General features: G+C 53.6%; 2 protein-coding genes across 2 annotated transcripts; one reads left to right on the top strand and one right to left on the bottom strand.

The window, feature by feature from the left end:
• Positions 1 to 11,188: 11,188 nt before the first annotated feature.
• On the bottom strand, positions 11,189 to 12,220 carry LOC128916728 (olfactory receptor 14A16-like). The gene has a single exon (XM_054218745.1). It carries the CDS (start codon positions 12,203 to 12,205, stop codon positions 11,189 to 11,191), a length of 1,017 nt encoding a protein of 338 aa, XP_054074720.1. The 5' UTR covers positions 12,206 to 12,220.
• Positions 12,221 to 20,085: 7,865 nt separating this feature from the next.
• On the top strand, positions 20,086 to 21,102 carry LOC128916727 (olfactory receptor 14A16-like). The gene has a single exon (XM_054218743.1). It carries the CDS (start codon positions 20,086 to 20,088, stop codon positions 21,100 to 21,102), a length of 1,017 nt encoding a protein of 338 aa, XP_054074718.1.
• The last annotated feature ends 2,210 nt before the right edge of the window (positions 21,103 to 23,312 follow it).

The following is a 23,312-nucleotide window of genomic DNA, read 5'->3' as shown; positions in this document are numbered from 1 at the left end:
CTCCCACCACAGGCTGCCTTTAAGCTCTGCCGGCCTCACACATCTCCCCTGGGTGCCTGCAGGCCGTGCCCTCAGCCCTGCTGCGCTTGGCAGAGGAGCTGCTCCTGGGCAGGGCTGTCTCTCTGCAGCGCTGCCCGCTTGCCATGAGCTCCCTCCGTCCCAGGAGCCCAGCCCAGCTCCGCAGCAGAGGACCAGCCCGAGGCGTTTTAATGACCCCTCTGGTGGGTTTGGTACCGAGTCCATGAAACTCAGACCCTGAGAGGAAGATGAAGTCGAAGTCAGATTCAAAACCCAAAGTTTCCTGGAGCATTAATGGGTCCCACTGAGGACCATTACCGACAAAGCCTCCACAGTGGCTGGTTAGAGCAGTCAACTGGTGGCAGAGAGGCAAAGGGAATGTAAAGGCGGAATAGATTTGGAGTAAGCCTGGATGGGTTACATTCAGGCAAAGGGCCAAGCCGCGACCCCCAGCCCCTGGGAAGGGAGATCCTGTCCCTCAGAAGTAACTCCGGGCTCTTCCTGGGGCAGTGTGATGTGGGGATGCTCAATGCCAACGGTAGGACTGTGGAACAAGAGCTCCCAGGCTCTTGGGCGGGGAAGGGGAGGCAATGAGACGCTAATGGTGTCAGGATAAAGTGCTTCCTCATAGGCATCAGTGGCAGAGACAGCAGCCATAGCCGAGGGCAGAAAGAGCTCATCTCTGTTGGTGCGTTTCAGACTTTCTTCATCCCTCTGTCAGCTCCACCACAGGCTGTCCTGCAGTGTCCCACACCTGCACCTCTTTTTCTGCAGGCTGTAGACGCCCACCCTGCTACCACACCTTGCTCTCACCTCAGCATCTTCCTTCCTTTACGGATATCTCTCCATCCTCCCTGGCTGCTCCTTGAAACACAAAGCCTCGGGCTGATCCCGTCTCCCTCTGGGTGACTTGTTACAGCACAGCACTGCCCTTGGAGTGACATTTCTTTTTCTTCCTGTGCAGTCTGGACCTCCCCAGATGAAGGTTGCGTCGTTATTTCTTTCTCATGCTGTACCTTACGAGAAAGAAAAGGTCCGTCACCTCTGAAAGCAGCCTTCAAGCACTCTCAGGCTACTGCTATACTGCTTGGAGCCCCCCCAGTGCTGGGGTGAAGAACTCCAGGTCCCTCAGCCACCCCACACAGGTCGTGTGCACTAGGTCCCCAACCCCACCTTGGCAGACCTCCACTCGACACTCTCTAGTCCATCACTACTTCTCAGAAATGGGGAGCAACACACTGGGACACAGCCATGTGTGTGGGGCCACACCGGTGCTGAGCTGAGGGGGACGAGAACTCAGGTTGTCTGGGTGGCCCACGTTCCTCCTAATGCAGCTTGGCCTTGTTCATAGTGTCCATACTCTACTGGCTCGTAGTGCCCAGGCCCAGGTCCTTCTCCTCAGAGCCTCTGCTCAGCCGGTCAGGTCCCAGCCTGTCCTGATGGATGGGCTTATTCTCCCCTTTCCCCCCGGCACACACCGATGCAGGACTGGCCACTTCTCCTTGTAAAACTTCAAGTGACTACTGTTGGCCGAATCCCAGTTTCACAAAGTCCCCATGGACTGAAGCACCGTTTGCTCAGCATTTAATGTTCGCATGCAGCTGGCTCATCTTGACTGGGGCGCCTCTCACAAGAGAAGAGCATGAGGAGATGCAGGGCACTACAAATATCTCTCCTAGAGAAACTTGGGGGTCGGTGCTGATCATGCCATAGGTCTGGACCCAGAGGGGAAGTTGCCCTTTCTGGGAGAGAGCAGCAGGAACACCTGTGGCTCTGCCTGGGGGTGGAAGATGACTCAACTGAGAGCTGAAGGGCCAGCACGAGAGGGCAGAACATGGGCACCGCTGTGGTGGGTGGATGTCTGTCTGCTATGGATCCCCTGCTCAGGAAGAGGAAGCAGATGAGGCCTTCTTTAGTCACCTGGAAGAAACCTCATGTTTGCAGGCCCTGGTCCTCATGGCAGACCTGAACTACCCCAGCATTTGCTGAAGGGGCAACACGGTGAGGTGCAAGCCTTACAGGAGAGTTTTGGAGCTCACTGGGGATGTCCTGCTTAGAAGGGTGACTGTGATGCCATGAGGTGAAGTGCCCTGCAGGACTTCCTCCTTACAAACAGGGAAGAGCTGGTCAGGGCTGTAACAGTCAGGGACGAGAAGGTAAAGGTGAGGCTCCCGAAAGAAGCAAACCCATAGGTTTTTCCTTGTGTTTCTTCCCCTCTTCTGAGTCGCCTTTTTAAATCTTCTTTTATTTTTCCCCCTGACAGCCAGAATGTTTTATCAAAAGTGTTTTTCAGCAAGAAAGTTGTCAGTGACTGAGGAGGAATCTGCTTACAAAGCTTTCTGTTCTACCTGGCAAAGTTCAAGAATGGATGGAAGGAAGAACACAGGCTTTTCCTCTTTGCCCTGTTTGGCTCTGGTTTTCCCTGATAATCAAACCTTCTCCTTTTCTCCGTCTCTCCTGCTTACCTTTACTTCCCACATCTCATTTGTCACCATCTCCATACTGCTTTCTCTCTGTTTCTCTCCTAATGAAAGGTTAAAGCCACTTTGCTGAGGTGTTTTATCTTTCAGTAGAATTACCTTTAGCCCATCCTAGAAGATGTATTTAAATAGACTAGAGTAAGAACAATTCAGAAACCCCTATGTTTTTCTCCATCGACTGTAAAGAGACTCTTGCGTAAGAGCCCAAATCCAATCACTTACCTACTGTTTATAGCGGAGTCCTACTCTAAGTCCCATAAGAAGTTTGTTCTTTGTGCAGAAAAGGATGTCTTCTTGTTCTCGGCTGATTCTCCTCTCCATTCTTCTGTTTTCCTTCCAGCCTGTGCCCGAATGTCCCCATGAGCCTCTTTTCTCATCCTTCTACATTCTTTTGCTCTGTCTCATCTTTTTTTAACCTCCTGAAGCATTGCTTCCTCCACTGACCATCTGACCTTACTCATTGCAGCTGGGATACAAAATATTGAACCATACCAATGTCACGGAGCTCCTCCTTTTGGGCTTCTCCTCCACCGTCAGGAGCACCTAACGGCAATAACTCTCCGTGCTTTGTACCTGGTTATCTTAGTTTGCCCTTTTTAGAGGCCTGTTTGACGGAGTCCCTTGGGAAGCAGTCCTGAAGGGCAAAGGAGTCCTGGAAGGCTGGACAGGAGCAGGCCGTCCCCATGTGCCTAAAACCAGGCTGGTGGGGAAGAAGACCAGCCTGGCCAAACAGAGAGCTTTGTCTTGAACTTGGGGAAAAAAGGAGTTTATGACCTTTTGAAGAAGGGGCGGGCAACTCAGGGGGACCACAAGGATGTCGTGAGCTTATGCAGGGAAAAAATTAGAGGGGCCAAAGCCATCTAGGTCTTTACCTGGCTACTGCCGTAAAAGACAATAAAAAATGTTTCTATAATTACATTAGAAACACAAAGAGAGCTAAGGAGAATCTCCATCCTTTATTGGATGCAGCGGGAAACATAGTGATAATGGGTGAGGAAAAGGCTGAGGTACTTCATACCTTCTTTGCCTCAGTCTTTAACGGTAAGACCAGTAGTTCTCTGGGTACGCAGCCCCTGAGCTGGAAGACAGGGATGGGGAGCAGCATGGAGCCCCCATAATCCAAGGGGACTAGTGAGGGACCTGCTACAGGACCTAGACATAGACAAGTCTATGGGGCCAGATGGGATCCACCCAAAGGTACTGAGGGAGCTCTTGGAGAAGCTCACCAAGCCCCTTTCCATCATTTATCAGATGCCCATCTACAAGAAGGGAGAGAAGGAGGATCCGGGGACCTACAGGCCTGTCGTCTGACCTCGGTGCTGGGGAAGATTATGGAGCAGATCATCCTGAGTGCCATCATGCGGCACATGAGGACAACCAGGTGATCAGGCCTAGTCAGCATGGGTGTATGTAGGGCAGGTCCTGCTTGACAAACCTGATCTCCTTCTATGAGAAGGTGACCCGCTTAGTGGAGGAGGGAAAGGCTGTGGATGTTCTTTACCTAAACTTTGAGAAAGTCTTTGACAGCCATTTCCCAAAGCATTCTTCTGGAGAAACTGTCTGCTCAGGGCTTGGGCAGGCATACTCTTCGCTGGTAAAAACCTGGCTGGATGGTTGGGCCAAAGAGTGGGCAAAGTGGTGGTGAACAGGGTTTAATGCAGTTGGCAGCTGGTCACACGTGGTGTTCCCCAGGGCCTACAACTGGGGCCAGTTCCTTTTCATGTCTTTATCAATGATTTGTATGAATGTTTCGAGTGCACCCTCAGTAAGTTTGCAGGAGACACCAAGTTGTGCTGGAGTGTCGACCTGCTTGAGGGTAGAAAGGCTTTGCAGAGGGATCTGGACAGGCTGGATCGATGGGCCGAGGCCAGTGATATGAGGTTCAACAAGGCCAAGTGCCGGGTCCTACACTTGGGTCACAACAACCCCATGCAGCGTTACAAGTTTGGGGAAGAGCAGCTGGAGAGCTGCCTGGCAAAAAAGGACCTGGGGGTTCTGGTTGACAGCCGGCTGGATACGAGCCAGCAGTGTGCCCAGGTGGCCAAGGCGGCCAACAGCATCCTGGCCTGTATCAGGACCAGTGTGGCCAGCAGGACTCGGGAAGTGATTGTACCTCTGTACTATGCACTGCTGAGGTCCCACCTCGAGTGCTGTGTCCAGTTTTGGTCCCCTCAGTTTAAGAAAGACATTGAGGTCCTGGAGCATTTCCAAAGAAGCTGAACGAAGGTGGTGAAGGTTCTGGAGCGGCTGAGGGAGCTGGGGGTGTTCAGCCTGGAGAAAAGGAGGTTGAAGACCTTCTCGCTCTCTACAACTTCCTGAAAGGAGGTTATAGGGAGGTGGGTGTTGTCTCTTCTCCCAAGTAACGAGATATATGAAGAGAGGAAATGGTTGTAAGTTGTGCCAGGAGAGATTTAGATTGGATAGTAGGAAAAACTTCTTCACTGAAAGGTTTGTCAAGCACTGGAACAGGCTGCCCAGGCTGAGTCACCATCCCTGGAGGTGTTTATGGGATGTGGAGATGTGGCACGTAGGGATGTGGTGTAGTGGTGGACGTGGCAGTGTGAGGTTTACAGTTGGACTCAATGATCTTGAAGGTCCTCTCCAACCTAAATGATTGTGTGAGTCGATGATTCATTTGAAGCTCAGGACTTTGTTTCGTTCTTGCCCCTTCTTTGGGAGGCCAGGAGGTGCCACAGAATGTTCCTACCCTTGGCATTGCTCCCCCTCACATCCCACTGCCCCCAGGAAGAGCCCTGGGCCACAAGTGAGGGACAGGAACTGCCTTGCCAGGGCCGGGGGCGAGGGCTTGGCCTTTCTGCTGCATCAAACCAAGCCAGGGTTTGCTCAGCATCACAGCCACCTGCACTCTGCCTTTGCCCACCTGCAGTCACAGCCTCCACTTATCTGCTCTAACGAGTCCCTGGGAAGGCCTTGTCAGTAAAGGCCCTCAGAGGGCTCATTAATGCTTCCAGGTACTTGGAGTTTTTCCTTCTGATTTCTTGAGCACTCTGTTCAATCTTCTCTCAGGATCTGAGGCTCATGGACCCAGCAGCAAATACCCCGTGGGGCTCATTAAAAGACAGAAAGCCCTAACAAGGTATTTCTCTCTTTGTAATTTTCTTCAAGTCTTCAAGAGCAGTACAGCTAATTGGAGAGGTTCTGTAGTATAGTTAAGGAGGAAGGTTTCCAAGTGCATCTAATGAAAACGATTTCTTGCTTTTCAAGGGTATATTTTATTCCTTTTCAGTGTAAAGAAGAGGTGACAGAAGCATTCTCCAAGGGACAGTGATGCAGAGTGTCTCCTCAGGAGGTCTGGACAGGGAGGAAAAGCGGTCCCTTGGGGTCTGGCACTGTGTGGACAGCTTTGCTCCTCACCTCCCACACCCCACCATTTCTGGCGTTGGCCACCTGGGACTTCCATCACTGCTCCTTGCATCAGACTTCTCCACTGACCTCTGCAGCTGGATGTTACAGCCCCATTGCACCATCTCCCACCTGCTCAGCTGAGAGACCTGGCTGCACACGGGCACAGGAGAATTTGTCCTGTTCCTCAGAAAAGACAAGTAAAGCATAATCAGTTTTCATAAACGATAAAATAGACTCTGTAATCATACGCTAAGCACAAGCTACCACTAAGGAGCTTGCCTTTCTGCAAGGGAAAATCTTAATGAGAAATATTTGAGGCAGGTAGAGACAAAAAGGTAGATCTAAACACAATTAAAGAGCTGGCTTAGGAGACAATTGGAGTGTGTAAAGACAGGCAAGCTTTTAATCCCAGAAGCTCAAAGCAGCAGCACAGGTGAGAGGTATCTGAATGAGCAAAGAGCAAAGGCAGGAGAAAACTGGAGAATAATGGAAAGGGCCTTTGCCTAGACAGCCTGCGTCTGAAACAATGACTGCAGAAACGGCCGTTGCACCAGGATAAGTGTAAGTATATGAAAGATTAGAGGAAGTAAACACGCTGCATTAGAGGGAGACTAGTGGTAATGAGGTTGCAGGGGAAGATCGATGTTTCTTTGGAATATCCCTTTTGAAAGGTCATGGGATCGGCAGAGGTCTCTTGTGAGAAGTGAAAAATCGGTCTTGCACTCCTCTGTGCAAGAGGCCAAGAGTGCAACCCAGGGAAGCCCAGGCTGTACAAGCTCACTTTGGTGATCAGTGTGCCATCACTGAGAGTCTTCCTGGGGGACATTTCTGGGCACCAATAGCAGAAGAACGTGTCCAAGAACCATCAGCATGGAGTTACCAAGGGTAAATCAAAGAAAAAGGAAGCAAGGTGGAAGCAAGGACAAGTAGACGGGGAGGAATAAAGGGAAATTGTCCAAGCAGCCAGGGGTCACGTTAAGCAAGCCAAAGCCCAGATGGAGTTAAATGTGGCCTGGAACGTCAAGGGCAACAAGCAAAACTTCTATAGCTATGTCAGTGACAAAAGGAAGACTAGGGAAAATGTGCGCCCACTCAGGAAGGAAACGGGAGACCTGGTCACCTGGGATATGGAGAAGGCTGAGGTACTCAATGACTTCTTTGCCTCGGTCTTCACCGGCAAGGGTTCTAGCCACACCTCCCAAGTCACAGCAGGCAAAGGCAGGGCCTGGGAGAATGAGGTACTGCCCACAGTAGGTGACGATCAAGTACGAGACCATCTAAGGAAGCTGAAGGTGCACAAGTCCATGGGACCTGATGAGATTAATCCGCGGGTCCTGAAGGAACTGGCAGATGAAGTTACCAAGCCACTACCCATCACATTTGAGAACTCGTGAAGTTCTTGCTGGCTGAAAAAGGGGAAACACAGCACCTGTTTTCGAAAAGGGAGTATAGTTAGATCTGAGGAACTACAGGCCGGTCAGTCTCGCCTCTGGCCTTCCCAGCAAGGTCATGGAGGAGATTCCTCCTGGAAACTTGGCTAAGGCCCATGGAAAATAAGGAGGTGACTGGTGACAGCCAATATGGCTTCACTAAGGGCAAATCGTGACTGACAAATATGATGGCCTCCTACGATGGTGGTGGTAGGCATTTGTGGATAAGGAAAGAGCAACTGATATCATCTGCCTGGACTTGTGCACAGAATTTGACACTGTCCCGCTCACCATCCTGGTCTCTAAATTGGAGAGACATGGATTTGGTGGAAGGATCACTCAACGGATACAGAATTGACTGGATGGCTGTACTCAAAGAGTTGCGGTCAATGGCTCAATGTCCAAGTGGCGTGCAGTGATGAGTGGTGTTCCTCAAGGGTTGGTACTGGGACCGGTGCTGTTCAACATCTTGGTTGGCAACATGGAGAGTAGGATTGCGTGCACCACAACAAGCTTGCTGATGACACCAAGCTGTGTGGTGCGGTCAACACGCTAGAGGGAAGGGATGCCATCCAGAGGGACCTGAACAGGCTGGAGAGCTGGGCCTGTGCAACCATCATGAAGTTCAACAAGGCTGAGTGCAAGGTCCTGCACTGGGTCACAGCAATCCCAGGCACAACTACAGGCTGGGCAGAGAATGGCTTGAGAGCATCCCTGAGGAGAAGGCCTTGGGTGTATTGGCTGCTGAGAGGCTCAACATGAGCTGGCGATGGGTGCCACAGCCCAGAAAGCCAACTGCATCCTGGGCTGCATCACGAGCAGCATGGCCAGCAGGTTGAGGGAGGTGATTCTCCCCCTCTGCTCCGCTGTAGTGAGACCCCCACCTGGAGTCCTGCGTCCAGCTCTGGGGCCCACAATATAAGAAGGACATGGACCTGTTGGAGTGAGTTCAGAGGACATGAAGACGATCCGAGGGCTGGAGCACCTCTGCCATGAGGACAGGCTGAGAGAGTTGGGGGTGTCCAGCCTGGAGAAGAGAAGGCTCCGGGGAGACCTTAGAGTCCCGTCCAGTCCCTAAAGGGCTACAGAAAAGGTGGAGAGTAACTCTTTGTCAGGGAGCGTAGCAATTGGACAAATTTTCCATTAAAAGAGGGTAGATTTACCTTTGCTATTGGGAAGAAATCTTTCACTCTGAGGGTGGTGAGACACTGGCACCGGCTGCCCAGAGAAGTTGTGGATGCCTCTTCCCTGGAGGTTTCGATGCCAGGTTGGATGGGATCTTTGAGTAACCTGGTCTAGTGGGAGTTGTCCCTGCCCATGGCTATGGCCTTTAAAGGTCCTTTCCAACCCAAAGTAGTCTAAGATTCTATGATAAGAAAGATGATGAAAGCACTAGAGGGGTTTCAGAGACTGGAACCTAAAAAGAATTGTCTCAAAGCTTGCTAAATTTTCTGCAAGCCGTCAGGGGGTTTGCCGCCTACGGGCCGACAAGAAGCTGGTGCAGACTTTCGTCAGACCAACAGGGTGTCTGGAAATTTGCCTGCTGCTGCCTGTGTGGTGTACGTGCCAACCAACTAGTGCCATGCCAGCCCCCAGTTGGGAGCCTCACCACCCTCACTTGAGAACTACGGATCAACGGGACACCGTTGAACTCCAAGGACCGTCGAGATGCCAGCGGGCCTGTGGTGGTGACTATACTCTTGCTGTGCTCCGTAACACTGCTTCTCTCTTTTCTTCCTGTTCTCTCTTTCCTCCTTTACTCTATCGCTCGTCTTGGTGACTAATGCTGGGGAATAACAATAAATCTGCAGTGAGCGGCATCTGACCTCATTTGTGTCTTAATCTCATGCTCAGAATCAGCCCGAACCCCTCCCAGACCAAATGTAGTCAGACCAGGATGTAACAAGGGCTTTGTGATGTGAGGGGTGACCTTCATTGCCGAGGGGTGACCTCCATTGCCGAGGGGTGACCTCGTTGCTGTCTTCAACGTCCTCCTGCTGGGGAGTGCAGAGGGAGGTGCTGACCTCTTTTCTCTAGTGTCCGGTGATAGGATGCAAGGGAATGGCTTACAGCTGTGTCTGTCAAAGTTCAGACTGGCTACTGGAAGTAAGTTCTTCCCTAGAAGAGTGGTCAAGCACTGGAATAAGCTCCCCAGGGAAGTGGTCATGACCCCAAGCCCACCATTGATCAAGAAGCGACGTGACAACGCTCTTAGATATGTGCTTTAACTTGCAGGTTGCCCTGTGTGGAGTCAAGAGTTGGACTTGATGATCCTCATGGCTCCCTTCCAACTGCTGTGATTCTATGAGCCCCATCCAGTTCCTCCTTGTCTGTGAGTAAGAGTGCAAATGTGGTCAGCTCAGGAGCTTTCTCGGCCAAAACCTGTCTTCAGCATCCTCTGGAAATCTCTTGGGCTGATTCTTTCCAGCGCCACTGACCTTGCAGCAGATTTTGTGGTGGTTCAACTACCCACGTAAGGCTGGAGCAGCGACTACAAGGCTTCCTCCGAGACAAGGCCCTCTGCGCTCCCTGCTCCCCTGTGCACAGAGCACACCTCTGCCTCCTCACCACCCTGCCTGCCTTCCTGAGGAACCCTACCCATCCATGGCTGCCCTCCCACCACCCAGCCTGTCCCACCACAGCTCTGCCATCCCATGGAGGCAGGGCAGAGACAGGTGCCGGTAAAGAGGAAGCTGATGGATATTGGATGTGGAGTCCATCGGAGACGATGACAGAAGAAGAGAGGGCGCGAAGCAGGCAAAGGTGACCCAAATTGAGGTGTTGCTTGTGAGTCGCTTCTTTTACAGGACCCTGACTGGCCAACAGCTGGGAGGAGCCATTTTGAGGCAAAGAGGCACATCACAAAACCACTCATCCCAACAGAGGAACATACAGGGGCTGAGTAAAATTAGGGGCAGAGAGGAGGGACTCCTGACTTCTCATGCCACCATCAAGTACAGGTGAGCTTTGCCTTTTCTCAAAACATGCCCGTGTGACACAGGCACTAAATATCAAAGCCTTTTCTGTAGCCTGTCCTTGCTTTCACTTCCTAATGGCTGCTTCGAGGCCGCTGCCAGCGCACTGTCCGTCACTGGCACAGCCCTGCTGCCCCAAATGTGGTCCCATAGACCTGCTGCACAGGAACGGTAGAGGGTAAGTTCATTCAGGGTGGGGAGATGCAACCCTGGCACAGTCCCCTGACAGCCCTCAGGGCTCTGTCCTTATCAGCCTTCCTGCTCGGGCAGCCTCCAGCAGTGCCCTTGTCGCGCAGGAGCTGCTGCGAGCTGATGTGTGACAGAGAAACCTGATTCTCCTTCTCACATCTCATTTCTGACACACACACGGTGCCCCGTGCTTCTCCAGGGACAGGCCTGCTCCCCAGAGAGTCTTTCCCCAGCTGACCGGTCAGTGCTTGCCTGGCCAGACATTCCTGGTTCCCTCCCCATGCTCCCTGCAAGGCCTCAAGCTGGTGGTGCTGCTCTGCAGAGCAAGGGGCTTGTGGAGCCCCTGGGCAACGAGGAGAGCCCACACTGGCTGTGCTGGCCAGGCTGGGAAGCAGACCCTTCCCAGGGCTCTGTGGACAATCACGAGACATTCCATCTCTCTCAGGGAGTGTGTCAGGCTCATCACGGGATCTAGCCCATGGCCCTCATTAGCCTGGCCATCTTTTGCTTTTACCTTCTTGTGAAACTCCATCCATTGTGCACCCAACGCAAGGCACGCGGTGTCTCTGGACACCTCTTGTGCTCTTCTGGTAGCTCCTGATAGCGCCCTGAAGAACACGAGTCTTCAGCAGGTACGGGAGCCCATGGCAGGGATGATTTATAGGGTCCCTTCTAACCCAAACCGTTCTATGATTCTATGAAAAAAGCAAGTATTTGTGTAGTGACAGGTTTATAACTGATACAATGACCACAAGACAAATGCTGCCGGAAATAAATACGAGGTCACTTGTAAAGAGAGATGGGAGATTCGCTGCTGCTGAAGCAAACTGGTAGAATCACAGGCCTTCCAGAGGGCACCCTTGAGCTCCTTGTTCCTCAGGCTGTAGATGAGGGGATTCACTGTTGGAGGAACCACCAAGTACGCAACAGCCACCACCAGATCCAGGGATGGGGAGGAGAGGAAGGGGGGCTTCAAGTGGGCAAACACTGCAGTGCTGACAAGCAGGGAGACCACGGCCAGGTGAGGGAGGCACGTGGAAAAGGCTTTGCGCCGTCCCTGCTCAGAGGGGATCCTCAGCACGGCCCTGAAGATCTGCACATAGGACACCACGATGAAAACAAAACAACCAAACAATAAATAGACAGTAAGAACAAGAAGCCCAACTTCCCTGAGGTAGGAGTGTGAGCAGGAGAGCTTGAGGATCTGGGGGATTTCACAGAAGAACTGGTAAATAGCATTGCCCTGGCAGAGGGGCAGTGAAAATGTATTGGCCGTGTGCAGCAGAGCAGTGAGAAAGCCACTGCCCCAGGCAGCTGCTGCCATGTGGACACAAGCTCTGCTGCCCAGGAGGGTGCCGTAGTGCAGGGGTTTGCAGATGGCCACGTAGCGGTCGTAGGCCATGATGGTGAGAAGGGCAAACTCTGCTCCAAAGAAGAAGGCAAGCAGAAAGACCTGGGCAGCACATCCCGCATAGGAGATGACGCTGGTGTCCCAGAGGGAATTGGCCATGGATTTGGGGAGAGTGGTGGAGATGGAGCCCAGGTCAAGAACAGAGAGGTTGAGGAGGAAGAAGTACATGGGGGTGTGGAGGTGATGGTCCCAGGCTACGGCGGTGATGATGAGGCCGTTGCCCAGGAGGGCAGCCAGGTAGATGCCCAGGAAGAGCCAGAAGTGCAAGAGCTGCAGCTCCCGCGTGTCTGCGAATGCCAGGAGGAGGAACTGGGTGATGGAGCTGCTGTTGGACATTTGCTGTTTCTTGTCATGGGGGCTCTGTGCAAAGAAGGAAAAACACAGGGAAAAATTAGGACAGCCTTCTTTGAGCAAAGATGCTCCCTTTTTCTTCCGTTGTCTGTGTTTTTCATTTTTCACTATCACATCTGGTGAGTGTTCTTTTTAAGGGCAGAAATCCTCATTTTTATCACTAAAAATGGGAAGAGTCTTGAGACGGGACAAGCAAACAGGCTCAGCTCCCTTTGGCCTAGTGCAGAGCCAGGAGAGCTGCTGTGTCCATCAGTCTTTTTCCCATCTGTCCTGCACTTTTGCTTGTGCTGCACCTGAAGATGAATTCACACACAACTCGCTCTTGCATAAAACCCAAACAGCTGAGCTCCCACGGGAGCAGAGGAGCACTGGTTCAAAGAGCAGATCTGCGAACTCTTCTCTGTCTCAGCCCAGAGATGGAGCTGTGAGTGTGATGGAGACAGCAGGACACGACACAACCCCTCCCAGCGAGAAGCAAAGGACTCGGAGAGGAGAGTGCCGAACCCCCGAGGAAAGGCTCAGCCCTCCCTGGGATCCCACCGGAGAGCTGTGCCTTTCTGGGGGCAGCTGGCAAGCCCAGCAGGACAGGCAAAGCGGACAGTCAGGGGTCCCAGAGATGGGGTGCTCTAGAGAGTCACGTCATTGCCCCTCAGTCAACGCCCAGAAGACAACTCCAGTGAAGGACCAAGAGAGAGCTGCCTGAACGCCCCCTCCCCAGTGCGTGTCGGCATTTCCCCCCAGCCCTTGCCCATGTCTCTGCTGCCTGGAGCTGCCCCTGCCCGGAGCCCTTTGTCTGCGCCCAGGTCTCCTCCCTGCCAGTGCCCCCAGAGCCCATCCCACCCGCTGGGGGCTCAGCTCTGCCCTGCACACCCCTCCCGGCAGCAGGGCACTGCCCAGGGCCATCTCTGGCTGTGCAGGCTCCCGTGGGGACATCGAGCAACCCTGATGAGGCTGGAAAAGCGATATTGGTGCTGTCTGTGAGCAGCAGGGTGTTGCTTCCTGATACTCCCTGGTTCATTCACCTCTAACAGAAACAGATTGGGAATTTCAGTGCCTCCTCCTGAACTGAGAGATAAAGCTCTCTGCCCACCCAGAAAACGCAGAGTAGGAGATTAAAAGAACAGAATCCTTGCCTTTCAGGCAGAGCCTGCCTCGCTGTGCTTCTTGAAAAGTCTCCTGTAGTCACCTGCAGCTGTGGGCAGCCCCGAACCACGCAGCACCCCCTTGACAGCAGGGCCCTGCCCTGCCGGAGTTTCTCCTTCCACCCACAGCTTCTCCCCACAGAAGCTCCGGGGGGAGCTCCCCGGGCAGGCTGAGAGCTGACCCTGGCAGACGGCAGAGGCCCTGCCCCGGCAAACAGCCCCTGGGGTGCAGGGACCCTGCTCTGAAGGACAGCCCTGGGCACCCCTGGCTGCACGCCCACTTGCACACCTCCACAACCATCCCCAGCAGAAAGCAGCCGTCGTGCCCTGTGCCTCTGATGGCGCAGCAGGGAAGCCCTGCTCGGGAGCACACCCTCCTCCTGTACAGTAGAGAAACTAAGAGAGTCCTCCTGACAGATGCCATCGGCTGTCAGAGGCACCAGGTCTAGGAGATCCCTCCAGGAACTGAAGCTGCAGTGCCCTGCAGCCAGAGGCTTACCGCGCAGAGGGCTGTGAAGATTTCTTCCCCAAAGAGGTCTCAACGTCCTCCCACTCCCAACTGCTTTAAGCTCTCTCAGCCTCACAGATCTCCTCTCGCTGCCTGCAGGCAGTGCCCCCAGCCCTGCTCCTGGGCAGAGCTGTCTCTCTGCAGCGCTGCCCGCTTGCCATGAGCTCCCTCCGTCCCAGGAGCCCAGCCCAGCTCCGCAGCAGAGGACCAGCCCGAGGCAGCGCTTCCTCTGTCCCCTCTTGGCTCCCTCAAACATCTCCCTGGGGCTCCAGGGGAACCGCCTGTGAAACAAACTGAAGTCATTACTGATGTTCCCTTCCTCAGCTGGGGAGAGAGACTTCTTTCCAGCTGGGTTCTTTCCCCTCCCAGAGACAGAGTTAGGGACAAGAAGAGTTGATTTTGGACCAAGAATCTAGGTCCAAGAATCACCTCTTCTTGTCCCACTATGAGATAGGACATTCAAATAGTGAAAGGGAGAAATCTCCCCTACCTCCTGTACCCTCGCAAACAACAGGGGACATCTGAGGTGCCAGAGGTGGTCCAGAACACTTGCAGGTAACAGTAAGCTCTAACGGAGCGGTTCAGCGGGACAGGGCAGCGTCTGGGGCCGTCATTTTGGGACATTGCTTTGGCCAGCTGAAGTGACAGCAGATGTCCATGTTTAGGACAATGAAGCCTGTTCCTGCTCAATATGTCCAGGGCAGCCTATAGAGCTATTCCTCTGAGCAAATGGAGTCATTGCCACTGGAAGAGTTCTCTCTCTCTCTCTTCTCCACCAGCTGTCTTTACCAGATCTCCATTAGGGCTGGTTTCTCATTGACACCCCTACAATGCCTAACCTAATTCAGGGCAGCTGCCCAATTTCAAGGTTAACTCCATCCCGTGGTGCTGCCTGAGGTGCCAGGGCTCTCCAGCACAACTGCGTGCAGCCAGCAGGGACAGCACAAGACTTGCACGAACACCATCCCCATTCAGAGCAGCCGTGTAACAGACCCCAAGAGAACTTGAGACACGTTCGGTGCTTTCATTCAAGCAACTGCAGTGAGGCAAGTCCTGTCCCATCTCAATCCAGTAGATGTAGGCAGTGCTTCTCCCACATCCTTCAGTCATACCTGTGATGACGCAGTCAAGGAACAGAGCAATGATTTTCACAGTGTTCCTGGATCACGGGATGTCTATAGCCAAGGACATTTTGAAAAGCACCTTGTCCTTCCTGGAGATCAGCTTCACCTGCACCACAGGCCCTCTGGGGCTGCAGAGACCCCACAGACAGCAAAACCCTCTCCTGCCCGGGCTGCACCATCCAGCCCTGCTTCTCTCTCGTCCTGAGGAGAGCAGGGTTTGATCTCCTCATTTCGCCTTTATGTTGCCATCTGCCATCCCCCCCCAGCATGCTCTGAACCAAACCTTTTGCCTTCATGGTACTTGGGCACTTGGGAACAGCTTGCTCTGTTGCACGCCTGAGCTTGGCCCTGGTGCCACGACTGAGGTCCAGCACATCTCTGCTCTGACAAAAAGAACCAGTAATCAAGGAGAGGAAGTGGACCAACTCTTATTTAACCAACCTGAGGGAGTCTTGGGATCATCAATGACTTTGCGTCTTCCTGGGGACATCAGTGGCCCTGTGTATTGAGTTGACATGGATAGGTTTTGGTAGGGGTGAGGGGGGGTTGCAGAGGCAGCTTAGGAGAAAAGAGATCAAGAGCTGACTCCATGTGAGAGAGAGCCCATTTCAGCTGGCTCCAAAACGGACATGCCACTGCCCAAAGCTGCGCCCGTAAGCAATTCTCGTGGCACCTCTGTGACAGCATATTGAAGAAAGGCTAAAAGAGAGAGGAGTGAGACACATGGAGAGGAACAGCCCTGCAGACAGCAAGGCGAGTGAAGAAGGTGGGGGAGCTGGAGTGAAGCTGGGTGGGCACCCGGCAGGCAAAAGTCAGCCCAGCACCCCCTGACATTCACAGGAGAGCACCGGGCAAATGCTCCTTTAGGTGTCTGGAGGCTCTTTGCCTCAGCTTTTTAGCAGAGCTGCCAGATGGGCCAACCAATGTGATGCTCATCTGGATTGGAAAACCTGCGTCGTCCTTGTCAGCCTTGGCTCTAGTAGCAAAGAGTGAAGTCTCAGCTCCCAAGGGAGTGAGGAAGAAGAGCAGTGCAGATTCCAGGTCTCAGGGTGGCAAATGTTGGCCTATTCCGGGAACTTTCCATTCAGGCTGGAAGTGACCTTGCAAGATGTCTATAGACGAACACACTACTCAAAGCAGGGTCACACCAGCTCGCTCATGGCTTTATCCAGGTGGGTCTTTGAAAATTCCAGGCACGGAAGCAGCACACACTCTCTGCAAAATGTCTGACTGTCCTCGAGTGTCAAATATTTCTCTTTATATCAAGCCTGACCCTCTTCTCTTCACCAAGAACAAGGAGGCCCATTGCCTCTTGTCTTCCGCTCTTGCACCAGAGTGTCTAATTGGAAACCGCGCTGTAGGCAGTGAAAGGCTGCTTTCCCAAAAGCCCTCCATTCTCCAGTCTGAACAAGCTCAGCTCCCTCAGCCCCTCCTAACAGGGCAGGTGCTTCAGCCCTGACCATGTTTCTTGACCTCCACTGAACGGGCTCCAGTTTGCCAAGGTCTCTCTGGTATTGCGGGGCACCAAAACCTGGTAAAGTGTTCTGGATGTGGTCTAACGTGCACTGAGCAGAGCAAGATAATCACTGCCCCTGCTCATACAGCCCGGGATGCTGTTGGCCTCCTTTGCTGAATGGCCCATGTTTTGCCTAATGCAACGCAAGGACCATCGCAGCCTTTCCTGAAGAACTGCTTCTTAAACCTAGTCAGTCGCAGGCCTCTGTCTTTGCAGGAGCTTAGTCCACCTCAAGAGCAGGACTTTGCATTTATCCTGATGGCATATCATGAGGTTCCTTCCATGGCTCCAGCCTGTCTAGGTCCTTTGGGATGACGTCCCTGCCCGCCACTGTAGTGTCTGCTCTCCTCAAAGGACTGTCATCTACAAATGTTACGAAAAAGCACTCTCTCATCTTGGCTGGGTGATTAAAAATGCGTTAAACAGGGCAAGTTGCACGCCAGACCTCTGCAGGACCCTGTTAGCTAGAGTCTTCCAGGCAGAGCAGCACGCATTGACCACATCTGTCCAAGCCTCACTGTCCAACTGGTTTTTTACCTGCCCACTTATTCACCCGTGTGGACCATAATGACTTAACTCGGACACCGGCATATCGTGGGGAATAATGCTGAAAGCCTTTCTGACTTTGAGGTAAAAGACAACCTCTGCTCTCCCCGCATCCAGCAATCCCGTCCTTTCATCAGAGGAAGCAAAGAGGATGGCCAGGCACAGTCTCCCTGGGGCAAATTCTCTATTCAGTACCCAGAAATGGAATCCAAGTGAGCTTGCAATGGGGACAGCCTAAACCCTTTGGCTTTTGCCCTTTGGGCCTTTTTCAGAAAGTGCATGCAGCCTTTGGGTGCTGCCAGTTGTTAAGGACTTCCCGCAAACTCCAGATCCTTTCAAAGACGATGGGGAGTGGCTTTACTGTGGCATCGCCCTGCCCTCTCAGCTCCCTTGGACGCCACCCCTCCAGTCTCATCGACTGGTAAGGATTGAGCTGGCTCAAGTAACTCCCGACTTGATCCAAATTCACCACGGAGGCCTTGCTGGAGGAGACTAAGGCAAGAAGGACACAGAAAATCTCGGATTAATCTACACCTGCTGTTACTAAATTCCAGCAGTGGCCACTCATTCTCTTGGTTTCTTCTTTAACTGTTCCTGAAGCAGCGGCCTCTCCTCTTGGTGCCCTTGAACCCCTTGCAAGGGTCTACACCTGGGAAGCTCTAGCTTACCTAAAGCCACCCCCATTTCTAAATTACTCCTTGAGTTCCTGCATCTACCTCTTGGATACTCTCTTTTTACTATGGAACTTCCTGATGAGGTCCCATTTTAGCCAATTCTCTGTCCGGAGATACCTGGTTGTTTTCCCGTGTATTGGTGTGAACAGTTCTTGTACTTGAAAGATAGTCCTTCCAACTCAGGACCACAAACCAAGGAGGAGGTGCCTCGAATGACAAAGCTGACCGCCTTTGCTCAGCAGGGGCAAAGGAGATCTGCCACTGTCCAGGTTTCCTGTCTCATACCAGAAGTAACAAGACCTTTCTCGTGCGCAGCTCTCTCTGATAGGAGAATTTACACGGCTGGAAAAAAGTGTCTCTCCACAGGTGCAAGAGAGACCACACAGTATTACTTCAGTCCCTTTCCCAATAGGATCCTCTGGAGCCCCAGGGAGATGTTTGAGGGAGCCAAGAGGGGACAGAGGAAGCGCTGCCTCGGGCTGGTCCTCTGCTGCGGAGCTGGGCTGGGCTCCTGGGACGGAGGGAGCTCATGGCAAGCGGGCAGCGCTGCAGAGAGACAGCCCTGCCCAGGAGCAGGGCTGGGGGCACTGCCTGCAGGCAGCGAGAGGAGATCTGTGAGGCTGAGAGAGCTTAAAGCAGTTGGGAGTGGGAGGACGTTGAGACCTCTTTGGGGAAGAAATCTTCACAGCCCTCTGCGCGGTAAGCCTCTGGCTGCAGGGCACTGCAGCTTCAGTTCCTGGAGGGATCTCCCAGACCTGGTGCCTCTGACAGCCGACGGCATCTGTCAGGAGGACTCTCTTAGTTTCTCTACTGTACAGGAGGAGGGTGTGCTCCCGAGCAGGGCTTCCCTGCTGCGCCATCAGAGGCACAGGGCACGACGGCTGCTTTCTGCTGGGGATGGTTGTGGAGGTGTGCAAGTGGGCGTGCAGCCAGGGGTGCCCAGGGCTGTCCTTCAGAGCAGGGTCCCTGCACCCCAGGGGCTGTTTGCCGGGGCAGGGCCTCTGCCGTCTGCCAGGGTCAGCTCTCAGCCTGCCCGGGGAGCTCCCCCCGGAGCTTCTGTGGGGAGAAGCTGTGGGTGGAAGGAGAAACTCCGGCAGGGCAGGGCCCTGCTGTCAAGGGGGTGCTGCGTGGTTCGGGGCTGCCCACAGCTGCAGGTGACTACAGGAGACTTTTCAAGAAGCACAGCGAGGCAGGCTCTGCCTGAAAGGCAAGGATTCTGTTCTTTTAATCTCCTACTCTGCGTTTTCTGGGTGGGCAGAGAGCTTTATCTCTCAGTTCAGGAGGAGGCACTGAAATTCCCAATCTGTTTCTGTTAGAGGTGAATGAACCAGGGAGTATCAGGAAGCAACACCCTGCTGCTCACAGACAGCACCAATATCGCTTTTCCAGCCTCATCAGGGTTGCTCGATGTCCCCACGGGAGCCTGCACAGCCAGAGATGGCCCTGGGCAGTGCCCTGCTGCCGGGAGGGGTGTGCAGGGCAGAGCTGAGCCCCCAGCGGGTGGGATGGGCTCTGGGGGCACTGGCAGGGAGGAGACCTGGGCGCAGACAAAGGGCTCCGGGCAGGGGCAGCTCCAGGCAGCAGAGACATGGGCAAGGGCTGGGGGGAAATGCCGACACGCACTGGGGAGGGGGCGTTCAGGCAGCTCTCTCTTGGTCCTTCACTGGAGTTGTCTTCTGGGCGTTGACTGAGGGGCAATGACGTGACTCTCTAGAGCACCCCATCTCTGGGACCCCTGACTGTCCGCTTTGCCTGTCCTGCTGGGCTTGCCAGCTGCCCCCAGAAAGGCACAGCTCTCCGGTGGGATCCCAGGGAGGGCTGAGCCTTTCCTCGGGGGTTCGGCACTCTCCTCTCCGAGTCCTTTGCTTCTCGCTGGGAGGGGTTGTGTCGTGTCCTGCTGTCTCCATCACACTCACAGCTCCATCTCTGGGCTGAGACAGAGAAGAGTTCGCAGATCTGCTCTTTGAACCAGTGCTCCTCTGCTCCCGTGGGAGCTCAGCTGTTTGGGTTTTATGCAAGAGCGAGTTGTGTGTGAATTCATCTTCAGGTGCAGCACAAGCAAAAGTGCAGGACAGATGGGAAAAAGACTGATGGACACAGCAGCTCTCCTGGCTCTGCACTAGGCCAAAGGGAGCTGAGCCTGTTTGCTTGTCCCGTCTCAAGACTCTTCCCATTTTTAGTGATAAAAATGAGGATTTCTGCCCTTAAAAAGAACACTCACCAGATGTGATAGTGAAAAATGAAAAACACAGACAACGGAAGAAAAAGGGAGCATCTTTGCTCAAAGAAGGCTGTCCTAATTTTTCCCTGTGTTTTTCCTTCTTTGCACAGAGCCCCCATGACAAGAAACAGCAAATGTCCAACAGCAGCTCCATCACCCAGTTCCTCCTCCTGGCATTCGCAGACACGCGGGAGCTGCAGCTCTTGCACTTCTGGCTCTTCCCGGGCATCTACCTGGCTGCCCTCCTGGGCAACGGCCTCATCATCACCGCCGTAGCCTGGGACCATCACCTCCACACCCCCATGTACTTCTTCCTCCTCAACCTCTCTGTTCTTGACCTGGGCTCCATCTCCACCACTCTCCCCAAATCCATGGCCAATTCCCTCTGGGACACCAGCGTCATCTCCTACGCGGGATGTGCTGCCCAGGTCTTTCTGCTTGCCTTCTTCTTTGGAGCAGAGTTTGCCCTTCTCACCATCATGGCCTACGACCGCTACGTGGCCATCTGCAAACCCCTGCACTACGGCACCCTCCTGGGCAGCAGAGCTTGTGTCCACATGGCAGCAGCTGCCTGGGGCAGTGGCTTTCTCACTGCTCTGCTGCACACGGCCAATACATTTTCACTGCCCCTCTGCCAGGGCAATGTTATTTACCAGTTCTTCTGTGAAATCCCCCAGATCCTCAAGCTCTCCTGCTCACACTCCTACCTCAGGGAAGTTGGGCTTCTTGTTCTTACTGTCTATTTATTGTTTGGTTGTTTTGTTTTCATCGTGGTGTCCTATGTGCAGATCTTCAGGGCCGTGCTGAGGATCCCCTCTGAGCAGGGACGGCGCAAAGCCTTTTCCACGTGCCTCCCTCACCTGGCCGTGGTCTCCCTGCTTGTCAGCACTGCAGTGTTTGCCCACTTGAAGCCCCCCTTCCTCTCCTCCCCATCCCTGGATCTGGTGGTGGCTGTTGCGTACTTGGTGGTTCCTCCAACAGTGAATCCCCTCATCTACAGCCTGAGGAACAAGGAGCTCAAGGGTGCCCTCTGGAAGGCCTGTGATTCTACCAGTTTGCTTCAGCAGCAGCGAATCTCCCATCTCTCTTTACAAGTGACCTCGTATTTATTTCCGGCAGCATTTGTCTTGTGGTCATTGTATCAGATATAAACCTGTCTCTACACAAATACTTGCTTTTTTCATAGAATCATAGAATCATAGAACGGTTTGGGTTAGAAGGGACCCTATAAATCATCCCTGCCATGGGCTCCCGTACCTGCTGAAGACTCGTGTTCTTCAGGGCGCTATCAGGAGCTACCAGAAGAGCACAAGAGGTGTCCAGAGACACCGCGTGCCTTGCGTTGGGTGCACAATGGATGGAGTTTCACAAGAAGGTAAAAGCAAAAGATGGCCAGGCTAATGAGGGCCATGGGCTAGATCCCGTGATGAGCCTGACACACTCCCTGAGAGAGATGGAATGTCCCGTGATTGTCCACAGAGCCCTGGGAAGGGTCTGCTTCCCAGCCTGGCCAGCACAGCCAGTGTGGGCTCTCCTCGTTGCCCAGGGGCTCCACAAGCCCCTTGCTCTGCAGAGCAGCACCACCAGCTTGAGGCCTTGCAGGGAGCATGGGGAAGGAACCAGGAATGTCTGGCCAGGCAAGCACTGACCGGGTCAGCTGGGGAAAGACTCTCTGGGGAGCAGGCCTGTCCCTGGAGAAGCACGGGGCACCGTGTGTGTGTCAGAAATGAGATGTGAGAAGGAGAATCAGGTTTCTCTGTCACACATCAGCTCGCGGCAGCTCCTGCGCGACAAGGGCACTGCTGGAGGCTGCCCGAGCAGGAAGGCTGATAAGGACAGAGCCCTGAGGGCTGTCAGGGGACTGTGCCAGGGTTGCATCTCCCCACCCTGAATGAACTTACCCTCTACCGTTCCTGTGCAGCAGGTCTATGGGACCACATTTGGGGCAGCAGGGCTGTGCCAGTGACGGACAGTGCGCTGGCAGCGGCCTCGAAGCAGCCATTAGGAAGTGAAAGCAAGGACAGGCTACAGAAAAGGCTTTGATATTTAGTGCCTGTGTCACACGGGCATGTTTTGAGAAAAGGCAAAGCTCACCTGTACTTGATGGTGGCATGAGAAGTCAGGAGTCCCTCCTCTCTGCCCCTAATTTTACTCAGCCCCTGTATGTTCCTCTGTTGGGATGAGTGGTTTTGTGATGTGCCTCTTTGCCTCAAAATGGCTCCTCCCAGCTGTTGGCCAGTCAGGGTCCTGTAAAAGAAGCGACTCACAAGCAACACCTCAATTTGGGTCACCTTTGCCTGCTTCGCGCCCTCTCTTCCTCTGTCATCGTCTCCGATGGACTCCGCATCCAATATCCATCAGCTTCCTCTTTACTGGCATCTGTCTCTGCCCTGCCTCCATGGGATGGCAGAGCTGTGGTGGGACAGGTTGGGTGGTGGGAGGGCAGCCATGGATGGGTAGGGTTCCTCAGGAAGGCAGGCAGGGTGGTGAGGAGGTAGAGGTGTGCTCTGTGCACAGGGGAGCAGGGAGCGCAGAGGGCCTTGTCTCGGAGGAAGCCTTGTAGTCGCTGCTCCAGCCTTACATGGGTAGTTGAACCACCACAAAATCTGCTGCAAGGTCAGTGGCGCTGGAAAGAATCAGCCCAAGAGATTTCCAGAGGATGCTGAAGACAGGTTTTGGCCGAGAAAGCTCCTGAGCTGACCACATTTGCACTCTTACTCACAGACAAGGAGGAACTGGATGGGGCTCATAGAATCACAGCAGTTGGAAGGGAGCCATGAGGATCATCAAGTCCAACTCTTGACTCCACACAGGGCAACCTGCAAGTTAAGGCACATATCTAAGAGCGTTGTCACGTCGCTTCTTGATCAATGGTGGGCTTGGGGTCATGACCACTTCCCTGGGGAGCTTATTCCAGTGCTTGACCACTCTTCTAGGGAAGAACTTACTTCCAGTAGCCAGTCTCAACTTTGACAGACACAGCTGTAAGCCATTCCCTTGCATCCTATCACCGGACACTAGAGAAAAGAGGTCAGCACCTCCCTCTGCACTCCCCAGCAGGAGGACGTTGAAGACAGCAACAAGGTCACCCCTCGGCGATGGAGGTCACCCCTCGGCAATGAAGGTCACCCCTCACATCACAAAGCCCTTGTTACATCCTGGTCTGACTACGTTTGGTCCGGGAGGGGTTCGGGCTGATTCTGAGCATGAGATTAAGACACAAATGAGGTCAGATGCCGCTCACTGCAGATTTATTGTTATTCCCCAGCATTAGTCACCAAGACGAGCGATAGAGTAAAGGAGGAAATAGAGAACAGGAAGAAAAGAGAGAAGCAGTGTTACGGAGCACAGCAAGAGTATA

Source organism: Rissa tridactyla, chromosome 12, assembly GCF_028500815.1.
Source record: "Rissa tridactyla isolate bRisTri1 chromosome 12, bRisTri1.patW.cur.20221130, whole genome shotgun sequence".
In the NCBI taxonomy this organism is placed as follows: Eukaryota; Metazoa; Chordata; class Aves; order Charadriiformes; family Laridae; genus Rissa; species Rissa tridactyla.
Note: the sequence above shows the minus strand (reverse complement) of the source record. Positions and strands in the feature narration are given on the sequence as shown.